The sequence below is a fragment of the Grus americana genome, chromosome 24 (assembly GCF_028858705.1).
Source record: "Grus americana isolate bGruAme1 chromosome 24, bGruAme1.mat, whole genome shotgun sequence".
Classification (NCBI taxonomy): Eukaryota; Metazoa; Chordata; class Aves; order Gruiformes; family Gruidae; genus Grus; species Grus americana.
This window is the reverse complement of record NC_072875.1, coordinates 6,331,324-6,342,689: the sequence shown is the minus strand read 5'-3', so window position 1 is coordinate 6,342,689 and position 11,366 is coordinate 6,331,324. Positions and strand designations below refer to the sequence as shown.

Here is an 11,366-nt window from a genome sequence, read left to right as displayed (position 1 = left end):
ATGTTTTTGCAATTAAAACTGCAAACATTCATGTGGGGCCCCCGGAACAATAGGCGCCTGTGCCTGGTCGTGAATAGGCACTAGTGTCCACCCTGCCTGCCTGCCGAGGCTGCACATTCCTGGCACCCTCATCCCTGGACCCGCTCCTTGCTGAGCTGGGATTTTGGGCCGGTTTTCCCCTTCTCTCGTGTGTGTCCCCCCCCACACTCCCTACAGCACCATGGTCCCGCCGGGGGAGCCGGCGAGTCCCTGCTGCGGCCGCCGCGGCTGCCCCCGGACCCCTCGTCGCATCCCGTCCTGTCTCAGCCCCCCGGGGTCCGGGCAGCGCATCCCTCCCCTCCCCGGGACAAGGGTCGGGGCAGCGCATCCTTCCCTGCGCTCACCCCGCTACCGAGCCGGGCCAGCGCATCTCCCCGGTTCCCCGGGACCGCGGCCGGGCCAGCGCATCTCGCCCCCCCCTTTCCCCGACCCGCGATCGGGACGGGGGCAGCGCATCCCCCATCCCCGGGCCCGCGATGGGGCTCGGAGCAGCGCATCCCCCCTTCCCCGGTGCGCGGCCGCGGCGGGTCCCGCCTCACGGGGACGCGGGGCCCGGGGTCACCGTCGGGCGGACCGGGACGAGACGGCTCCGGTGGCCGGGACTCACCGAGCAGGGGCAGGAGCAGGAGGAGAGCCGGCCGCCGCAGCGCCATGATGGGGTGTGCGGAGCCGAGCCCGCCGCGCCGAGCCTGCGCACTGCCCGGGCGGCGGCGGGGGCGGCCGGCGGCGCCCCGGGGGCGGGGGGTGCCGCTCTCTCCCGTTGCCGCGGAAACCGGGCGGGGAGGCGCGGATCCCGGCGCCTGGCACCGCGGGGCGGGGGGGAGAGGACGGGAGCGGGAGTTGCCGGGGATGGGATGAGGGGGGCGGGAGCGGCGTAGAGAGGAGGGACCGACCCGCAGCCCCGAAACCGGGCGCATCCTCCGGCTGCTTCCCGTGAAAACTTCAGCCCGCGGGTGGGAAGAGGCGCTCGTCCGAAACGCTCCGTCCGTGGGACCGTTTGTTAAGCGCCGCGGAGGGAAGTTCGCCGAGAGTAAGGAGCCGGGAAGACTTTAGATGTTTTAGAGCCAGCAGAAGCTGGAGATGAGCTTGAAGCAACGGTTTTGGTTATCAAAACCCGTCCACGTTTTGCTCTAGAGTGGGTGTTTTCCCCCTGTATTTAATCAGAACCCCTAAACCCAAGGATTTCTTTGTGAGACTTGTCCCTAAAAAGCTATCTCACATTGAACTGTGCATTTCATTATAAACTTTTGATCAACTTACAGGAAGCAAGAACCGCAAACAACCAGTTGGGGAGCGAGTGCTCCTCTGGAGGAGCTGCCCTGAGTCCTCCTGCTGTACCAAATTGTTTGATACAGCCACAGGCTCTAATTTGGTGATTCTCCCCTAAAAAGTGGCTTTGAACAGAGAGCATCCCGAGCTGCTGTGTGGTCCTCAAAAGTGTCCCAGAACCTTTTTCTTTGATTAAGAAAAATTATAAGCGCTGGACACTCGTCCCGAATTCAGCAAGTCAGCCTGGGTTAATGCTGGTCCGTGCGTCACCGACTGTCAGTGGCGTGTGATGGGGATGTAATTAAGACGCTGTTGAAGATCAAGCAGCTGGAATGAAAGCCGAGCTCTTCTCTGTTCTGTAAACCAGCTCGGCAGAGCTGGTAGAAATTAAGGGATGTAAAAATGTATTTAACTTGATAATGTAGCAGATCTAACTCAAGATGCTAATGAGTAGATTTAAAGGGCTGATCTGAGCCTGGTGAAATTAATACAGAGATTCTCATCAATTCTAATAGCCAGATGGGACATTTCACTGAGGATGAAGGGGAAGGAGTTGCCTAATAAGACTATCTGGCTTAAAACCTAACTCCAGCGATCTTTGGGTTGGGTCCCTGTTGAGTAAGGAGTCATTTTGACACAGTCCACTTGGACTGAAATTACAGGAGATGTAAAATATGATGACATAGAGTATAATCAGCGATAAAATGTCATCACTGAGGTGTCGGGTTCCTTCCAGCAGCAGCCTGATCAGGGAAGAATAGAGCTGAAAAAGAGCGAACAAGAAAGGGCAGGAGGCTTTCTTACGCACTTCTGGCCTTTTAAATTGTGTTTATGGGGCCAGGTGAAACGTGGACCTGCAAATGGTCCGCAGCACCCCGCGCTGTGGGCTTTCCAGCCGCCGACCCCGCTGGAAACCAGGCTCAGCCTGTTCCACGCTGGACTGGGGAAGAGCCGTGCTGGGAGAGCGGCAGGCGGATGGTGCTGCGGTGTGCCGGCTTCCCCAGCCATCTGGGCCGCTCGAAGGGGAGCTGGATCTGTGCGAAGGAGCTCCTCTAAGCCTCGGTTTCCCCCTCCGGGCTGCTGGAGCTTAGCCTGGGCATGCATTGAGGGGGTGACCGTGAATAATCAGTGCAGACAGAGGCCAGGTTTGAAGTCAACCGGCAAAGCAAATGTGAGCTCAGCGGATAACGCCAGGGCATGACACCTTGAACATCATCTTGTATATACATCCCCGCACGGGACATACATGCCAATTGCCTGTATCAGGCAGATACGAGTAGCGCCAGCTCTTCTCTCTATGCCGCCTCTGTAGTTTTATTACGGCAAGGTTCTGCTTTTTAATCTGCCGTCGCCACTGAGGAGCCATTCGAAATGTGAAACTCAACAAGCAAAAGGAGTCACAATAAATATTATACAAGAACCGTAGCGCTCATCAAACCAGGATGGCAAAGTGCCGCAGCGTGCAACATTGATTTTCACACACAAATGGAGCTCCCGTTTCATTATTTAATGTTGAAACAAGTAACTAGAATAAAATATGCTGGAAGAGCAGCCCTGTGTAGTGCAGGGATGTATCCGGGCATGATGAGAGGCAGCATAAACCTGCCTCTTCCTAAGATTTCTTTGTTCTCTGAAGAGCTTCCCATCCGTGCTCAAAACAAGAAGAGGAATCTGCAGGAGAAATGGGATGGAGCACGTGTCCCGCCAAGGAGCCCTCCCCAGCTCCAGCGAAGGCCTGAGGTGGGGAGTGATGGAGAAGAAGGTGCTGCATGACCCAGCCCAAGCCCAGGCGGTGGTGGTGGCAGGGGAGAGGTGCAGGATAAGGCGAGGAGCGGGGTGGGCCTCGCTCCTGGCACTTGTCAGAACGGAGGGAAGGTGACCGAGCACTAAACTGGGAAAAAAAAACCAAACCACCTTGGGGATTTCTAAAGGTTGTACGGAGCGTGTTGTACAGCGAGTGTTTGGGATCCGAAAGCAGCTGAAGGCGACTCAGAGAAAATGGATATCCTCTTGATGCTTGTAGTGCTGGCAGGCCCAAACCGAGGTTCAAGCCCTGCTGGGAAGAGGCTGCTCAAACCTGTAATAACAGGCTGTGCCTGTCACCGTGAGTTTTCAATAGCAATACAGACAGGAATGTTATTATCTGAGGCACCCGGGCTCCAAGGACTCTGCCAACGAGCTGTGACATACCTTGCGTGCGGAGGAGCAGCCTGTCTGTGTCCTCGGGGCTGTCCATCTGGACCCATCCCCGCTATTAGGTTCTCTCCAGACCTCTTTAACTCTGAAACTGTGATTACGGCAGGCTGCTCTGCTGCCCTGTGAAGAAGGAGGTTCTGGCAGACACCGCAGCCAGTGCAAGAGTCTGATTGTGCTGCCCCGGTGGGAGGACAGCAGCCCTGGAGGGAACCTGCACGAAAGAGAAACTTTTTTCCGTGTTAAGAAGAGGGCTGTGGGCCACTGTGTTTGCTCAGGGGGCAAATGCCAGCACACAGGGTTTTGCTAGACGATCTGAAGTGTCTCTAGAGCAAAGTCCCGCCTTATCTTGAAGAGTTCCTAGAGTGACTTTAGGCTCTGCAGATCAAACGATACTCCCTTATTTATACATATCGCTTTTGATTTGAGGATCTCGAAGCACTTTGCAGATATCTCATTTACCCAAGATCATTCTCAGCAGCTCTGGGAATCGATACAGGTATCTGGCCAGCTTCCCTCCCTCTTCCGCGCTGCTTCTGCTGCTAGGGCAGCTTTCTATGGATGCACTCACGCTGCAGTGCCTCTCGCTCACTCCGAGCTGAAGAGAGCATCTCTTTTTTTGTCTGCTGTAGTCTAGACAAGTTGTTGATTCCCTGGTGTCACAGACCATGACCCCACTCCTACACCAGTCCCATCGTTTTTCCCTAGTTCATTGCTCAGGCATATGCTCATCTATTTTGAATCATTTGTATGTGTGAGGCTGAGTCGCTCCTAATCTCGTCTCCCTCCCAGGGCGTCAGTCACACTGGCATGTGCCTTTTCCCTGTCTGCCTCCCTCTCTTTATGGACTATGGATATTTTTAACTCCACCCTCTAATTAGAGGTAGTTTTCTCTGGATATTTTGCGCACAAGGGCTCTCACGTCTGTGGTCAGCAGGGCAGGCAGTAAGCGCTGGGGACTGGCCATGCAGAGAAACCTTCCTGCTAAATAAATACGCTGCCCTTCACCTCCCAGCAGCACGTTTCCCGAGAGAGCGGGGTGGGGGGGGAAGGCTCGCATTCCTCGGGGGGGTCTGTCTGCAGCAGCGCGGTGGGATACCAGCTATATAGAGGAGCCAGCGAACACCCCCGAGGGACGGACACAGCTGCCTTCTCATCCTGCAGCCCACTGCCTGTGGCTGCGCAGAGCTCCCTGCAGCTGTCTCCACGCCGTACAGTTAGCGCTCGTGGCCTGGAGCAGTCTGCACCCCTGGGGATCCCCGAGTCGAGCTCGCTTACCCTGTGCTGGTCCAGGGATGGAGACGAGAGCGATACTAATTAGTGATGGCCTTGAACCACGTTCCCCAAGTAGGAACCTGGTCTCCCCGGCTTCCCAGCACTGTGCTGCCCAAGCATCGCTGTCTACCTGGCTCTCAGCATCCTCAGCCAGGAAGGAAGCTGTGATCCCGCCGGCAGCCCCAGCGCAGCACAGAGGCGCGAGGGAGCCGTCGCATGTGGCTGGGACACGCAATCCTTTTCTCTCCTCGACGAACAAACAGCATCTGGCTGACCCATCAGGCAGCGAGCACCCCTCGGGCTGCCCGCATCGCGCTGCAGATTTCCTGTAGCTCTGTTCACAGCCAAGTCCGCTCTCTCCCGCTCCATCCCCCAGCAAACGGGAGCTGCAGATTACAAGGCCAGCTGGTCATTATCACGTTACACTGCTCCCTTCCCTTGCCAAGGCGAGCCCGGGAGATGGCACCAACTCGCGGAGCAGCAGGTTGGGCGCTCAGGCTGGTGACCCTGCTCAGGTCTTAACGCTACCGGACGCATCGCTGGCAGAAGCAAGTGCAGCTTCCCCAGGCCAGGGCTGTGTGGAGGAGATGGATGCTACTCCCTTTTCCCCTGCCTGGGCTGTGGAAGCAAGGTTTGACTGTCAGCAGGAAGGGGATGCTTCCTCCCTCTCCTGATCCCACCTAGATGCTGCTTCACAAACATGGTGATAACTGTTAGAGCTAATGCTCTGTTGAATTTATCTCTGTTCTTGAAAGACGCCAAGGGACAAAGAGGGAAAAACATTTGCTTGAGGAGAGTGAGGATGCCCTGCAAAGCTCGGAGCTCCCGCAGTCCTGATCTTGCACTCGGGCTGCCGATGCCCTGGGGCTGAAGGAGCTGCTCTGGTTCGTCAGCATCATGGCAGGAGGGCAGTCAGGTCTTCAAATCCATATAGTGCAGGTAAGAACAGCTTGCCTTTGCAGTGCCTCTCACTGCCTCCCAGCAAACTTATCCCCCTGTAATCACCTTTGCTCATTCTCTTCCCGAGTCACTGTTTATTCTGGCTCCGAGGGCTCATGCTGATGTGGTGGAGCGGTCTTGTCTGCGAGCTGAATTTTCCAAACTCTCCAAGATTGTTTTGACACGCTTGACTAGCAGTTGTGTCAGCCAAGGGTCTCCCACCACCCAGGCAGCACCTTGCTCGCCAAACAACACATGCCCTGGGGCGAGCAGTTAGCCATGCACACACACACACCCCCCCCCGCCACGCACCCACACGCCTATTGCATTGCTTTTTTGTTTGATAAGTGCCTGGGGTGTCCCCGTCCTGGCTCTCCTCTGCGTGTCTCCGGCAGACAGCGCTAGGCTCCCCACCTAAAACTGGTTTTAATGGCCCTTGATGACTCCCATGGAAATCAGTACTGCGTCGGGCTCTGAACTGGCAACTGCGCTCGAGCAGAGTAGGTTGCTTGGAAAAGAGTCCAAAACTTGGTTCTTGATCACTCGGGTACCTGTTAGTGCTATTTCTTTATCCCCCATCTGCCTGATGAGTTAACCAGGTGATGGGCGTCCCATGCCCTGAGATCAGAAGCAGTCAGAGAGGAGGGCTCGTCTCATGATGTCAGCTGCCTCGTCGCCTTGGGCAGATAGCAGGAACAGGTCTGCGGCCCGGCTGCGTTAGGGCTTTGTGTTTCCGGAGGCCTGTGAGGACAGGGAGGACTTCCCTCATGGAGCAGAGTGCCATTCTTCCTACCCTCCCTCCCCGCAGTCCTCGAGCAGGCAGGTAAAAGCACTCTCCTCCTGCCTTGCAGTGAAGTGCAGTGCTTGGTTTGGAGGAGGAGCAGGGCCTTAATCTCTGCCCGTTGAGTTGTGCTTGCAAAGACGATTAGACATATGCCAGCTAATTCGTAGTAAACAGGATGGAGGGAGAATTTGCCACTTATAAATGGCAGATGAGCAAGCCCATCGTTCCTGTCGCTCTCGGGTAATACATGCTGACATAAACCCAGTTTAGCTGCAAGTTTATCATTGCTAATCCTGCTGGTCCATGCCCCTGTTCTCCATCATCCTGGCATCTTTCTTCCCCTTTCCCTGCTTTGTCTTTCTCTCTCTTGCTCCTGGTACTAGCATCTCTGGCCCCGTGGGGCAGACAGGTTCCCCAGCATCCCCCAGCCTTCTCCTAATATATTAGTGCCAGTTTGTCTTCCAAGGAATGTTTCTCCTTCTCCTGAAAGTACCCCTGCACAGATTAAAGCCAGAGAGAAATCTTGTCATCCCAGGGTTTTGGACAGACACGTTTCCAACGCCGTGGTAGCTCTGAGCACTAACCTAGCAGAGCCTCTACCTGCCTGTCTGGTCCCCTTGGTGCTGCTGCTCCACGTGATGAAGCATTGCCCAGGTCCCCTCACGATGTGTCAGTGATGCTCCTGCCAGACGCCAGCGTTGGGGAGCTCAGAGAGCAGCCCACAAGTGGGGGGACCCTGCAGGTGCTGAACTGCTGGTTGAGGCTCTGGTCAGCTGTGCTCAGCGCTGGAGCCTGCCCAGCCTGGAGTTTATTCGATACTTGTACCTAAACAGACCCTCCCGTGGGCTTCTTGCTAACAGCACCACGGGGAGCTTTAGCCTGGAACCGCCCCGTTGTTTGGAGAGCCACGCAGCCAACCCAAATACTGTGCTCTTCTGCCCAAGGGGTTGGAGCCTTCGGAGAGGTGGAAGGGAAGATGCACATCCGTGCATGAGAGCAATGGCCACAAAGCTTGACCTGGCTTCCGAGAGCCGTTGGGGATATAAAGCTGAATGGCAGGACCAGGGGACTTGTGCTCAGCTCCGTGGCTCTTATCTCTGCCCCACCAAAGGACCCCGGGCTCCCTCCCGAGTGCTCCAGGTCCCACCAGGACGCAAAGCCTGCTTCTGATACGCTGTGTGGGTGCTACAGGATGGCAACCGGAGCCAGGCCAGCTACATTTTTCCTGGAAATCCTGTTGGCTTTCCTTCACCGTGATGATACGAGTGTCCCAGCTGTCCTTGCTTGACTGATCCACCCACGCAGAATATGTGCCTTTGTCTTGCGGTACTATCAGACGCCTAACAAACCTTGCCCTGCTACGCTCCCTCGTTCGGCTAAGCGCTCCCCGCATCCCGAGCGTCTGGTGTGTGTCCTGCCTGACCTTCATCCCTTGGATCAGATCAGCTGGGGAAAGGAGGTCACAGGAATTCTGTGAACCAAAAACCGGGTCAGGGCATGTATCCATGGGGCCACACCGGCCCTGGGGCAGGGTGAGTTGGGGAGGGACGGGAGGTGCTTGCAGGTAGTTTGGGGTGAAAGAAGGGGTCCAAGACCCCTGGCTAGCAGGCTGAGCCAGAGGAGAGCATCCTTTCCTGGCCAAAAAACCCTCTCGGGAAAGAGGGGCTGTGGGTGCCAAGCTGTGAGGCATCTCCAGGACGGATTTCTCCAGCCCAGGGGTTCCCTCTTGTGGCAAGATGCTCCTGGCTCGGCCACCCTGCTCGCAGCCGGGCGCGGAGCCGAGGCGGTCCCCGACCCGCCCCCCCGAGAAGGGCAGGGAGTGCCGGGGGACCCCAGCCCGGGGCTCGGGGTGTGCTGAGCCCCCCGCTCCCCCTGGGCACACCGGTGCCTCGCAGGCTTCCTACGTGCCGCCCGCTAAAGAGCGGCACCCCTGGGCGCTGGGACATGGGGTGCAGGGTGGCCTCAGCACCAATGCAGCGGGTATGGGTGTGCAGTTATCTGCCAGGCTGCAGAGCGGCACCTGGCCCGGGGTTTGTCACCCAGGCGGCCGCAGGGATGTCTGGCTCGGTTCAGCAGAGCTCTGCATCTCCCCCAGCTCGCCTCCTGCCTCGCAGCAGGGGATGCGCCAGCTCCGGATGCCCGGCACCGTGTACCTCTGCGCCCCATCCCTGCGGGCAGGCTCTGACCGAATGCCCCGCGTCCCCCATCTTTGTGTCTGTGCAGGGACGCCGTGGCGCAGCGCTGCCCTGCAGCACGGCTGAGCTATGGAGATGCAGTTTATGGCAGGTAACCCCAACATTCACAGCTGTGATGGGGGGACGGCAGCAGGACTGCGTAGCAGGGCGGCTGCTGAGACCCTGGCTCCTCCGTACCCGTCTCTGGGCGATGAGCTGGGGGACAGACTGGGCTTCCCTCTTGCGTAGGAAACTAGATGTTTGCGGCTGCCTAATGATGTTTGTGGCTGCTGCAGCAGCCGGGCACAAAGAGGAGGCCTCCGTGGGCTCCCCTGCACCAGGCCAGGGGTTTGCGCAGCCTCTCTGAGCCCCTGTCCCTGCTTGGCTGGCGGGGGGAGAGGCTGGAGCAGAAGGGAGCCGGTTCCCTGCAAGCCGTGATGAGTCAGCACCTTGCTGCAATGCTGAGCAGGGCTCCGCACGGCGCGGAGGCGAGCAACACCCGGGCGGCATCGATGTTTATTAATGACTGTATTGGGGATGCTGTTTAGTCACCGCTCCCACTGAGCCTGAGAGGCAGCCTCCCCTCCTGCCGCGGGGTGGGAGGCTCCTCTGCTGTCCTCAGGAGACATCTGAGGTACCCAGGCACCCGCACCGCTTAGCGCGCTGATAACCAGGTCCCACGAGAGGCCTCGGCGATGCCACCGCCGCTTCCTTGTCGCTCGCTGTCTCCCCTCCCAGCAGAGCAACAGGGCAATGCCTGCTCAAGATGGGGGAAACTGAGGCACGCTGTGTGGTGAGGGGTGACAGCAGGACACGGCCCCGGCCGCGCTGATCTCCTAATGGCCGGCGATGCAGTGGGGTAATGCTGGCAGCCCGCATCTGGCGCATCGAGGGGGATTTATTAATGTGAGAGTGCTGCAGATTTAACTAGGAAGAACGTGAGCAAAGCGATTAGGGGGTGGGAGCGGGGGGACGGCCCTTAAAGTGCTGGGCAGTGGGGGGGGGGGGTGCTCTGGGCAGGCAGTGGGGCCACCGGCCGGCTGGTGCAGCCCTCCCCGGTGAGGAGCACGTTTAAGGGCCAAGTCCTGTTATTAAACTCTCCGACGGGCATTTTCCCACTCTGCCATCTGCAGTGCCATGAAACTTGCATGAGATTTGAGATGAAAAGCCTATTTCTTTGAATGAAGTTTTAATAAGATCAAATTGGAAAAAAGAAAACAGTAACTCTTCTCCCTCCCCTGGATTCCTATTGAATTTACTCATTTGGAGGCAAAAATCTTTGCAAACTGGCGGTGCCCCCCCGGCAGGCCGGTGCTGAACGGGGGCCTGCGTTGGGTGCTGGGTGCATCCGAGGGGTCTCTGCCGGGGATGGTGGCAAACTCGAGGGTTACAAAAGCTGTGCGGTCCTCAGCTTTGCGGCAGTCGCGAGGGGGCCATCCTCACAGCCCAAAGCAGGGGTGCACACTGACACGGGGCGCAGCTGCTCCTCCTTGGCGCGTCGGGTCCCTTTAGGATGCCGGGAAGCGCCCGTGTACAAAAGCCTTAATTAATCCTCTCTTTGAAATATGATTTGAATGTGCTTAAACAGACTCGGCTGGATGGGGAGGGGGTGCCGCCGGCCCCGCACCCCCACGGTGCTCTGGAGCTTGCGGCAGGGCGGAGGGCGGCGGAGGGGGGGAGACCGGGGGATGCAGGGGGCTCCGGGGGGGGGGGGGGGGGGTCCGGGCGGGGTGGGGGGGGCTCCGAGCGGGGCGGGGCCGCCAGGGGGAGCCCGCGGCCGCGGCGGGGAGCAGCATCCCTCGCCGGGCAGCAGCATCCCTCGCCGGGCAGCAGCATCCCTCGCCGGGCAGCAGCATCCCTCGCCGGGCATCCCTCGCCGGGCAGCAGCATCCCTCGCCGGGCATCCCTCGCCGGGCAGCAGCATCCCTCGCCGGGCATCCCTCGCCGGGCAGCAGCATCCCTCGCCGGGCAGCAGCATCCCTCGCCGGGCAGCAGCATCCCTCGCCGAGCATCCCTCGCCGGGCAGCAGCATCCCTCGCCGAGCATCCCTCGCCGGGCAGCAGCATCCCTCGCCGGGCAGCAGCATCCCTCGCCGGGCAGCAGCATCCCTCGCCGAGCATCCCTCGCCAGGCAGCGGCATCCCTCGCCGGGCAGCAGCATCCCTCACCGAGCATCATTCCCCGCGGAGCACCGTCCCCCCGCCATCCCCCGGGCTGGGACACGCTCCCGGGCGCAGGGCAGAGCAGTGGGCTGTCCCTGCCTGGAGCTGCCGGGCTCCCGTGAGGGGTTCTCGGCTGTGGGGTCCAGCTGAGCCCTCGGCATCCTCAGCACGGTAGGAGAGTCCCTCCTTGCCCCAGACCACCATCCCGAGTGCCTGGGACCCCGCATCAGCCCAGAAACACGGCTAACGTGGCAGGTCCAGCAGCAGGACCCTGGAGGGATGCAATGGGGAGCCCCTGTGGGTGGGAAGGGCTGAGCTTTGGCCAAGGAGGAGCCCACGAGCTCGAGGGGAGCTGCGTGGCCTGGTTTGTTCTCCAATAGCCACAAAGCCCAGCTGGCATCTCCTAATTGCCTGGGTAATGGCTGCGCAGCACATGGCTGCACCCCACGTGCTGGCAGCAAGCAGCAGCGTGGCGTCAGTTTGCTCTCAATGCACAGCCTGGCTGAACGCCGGGCCGGGGCACAACGCCCTC

The 11,366-nt window shown here is 59.1% G+C and overlaps 1 protein-coding gene across 1 annotated transcript in view; it reads right to left on the bottom strand.

Annotated features, from left to right (window-relative positions):
• The window catches only part of JAM3 (junctional adhesion molecule 3), a 31,869-nt gene extending 31,060 nt beyond the window's left edge, over positions 1 to 809 (bottom strand). The window contains exon 1 of the mRNA XM_054803210.1: positions 647 to 809. Coding sequence (XP_054659185.1) covers positions 647 to 692 — 46 coding nt within the window. The 5' untranslated portion in view covers positions 693 to 809. The remainder of the gene's footprint in view (positions 1 to 646) is intronic.
• Positions 810 to 11,366: the final 10,557 nt, after the last annotated feature.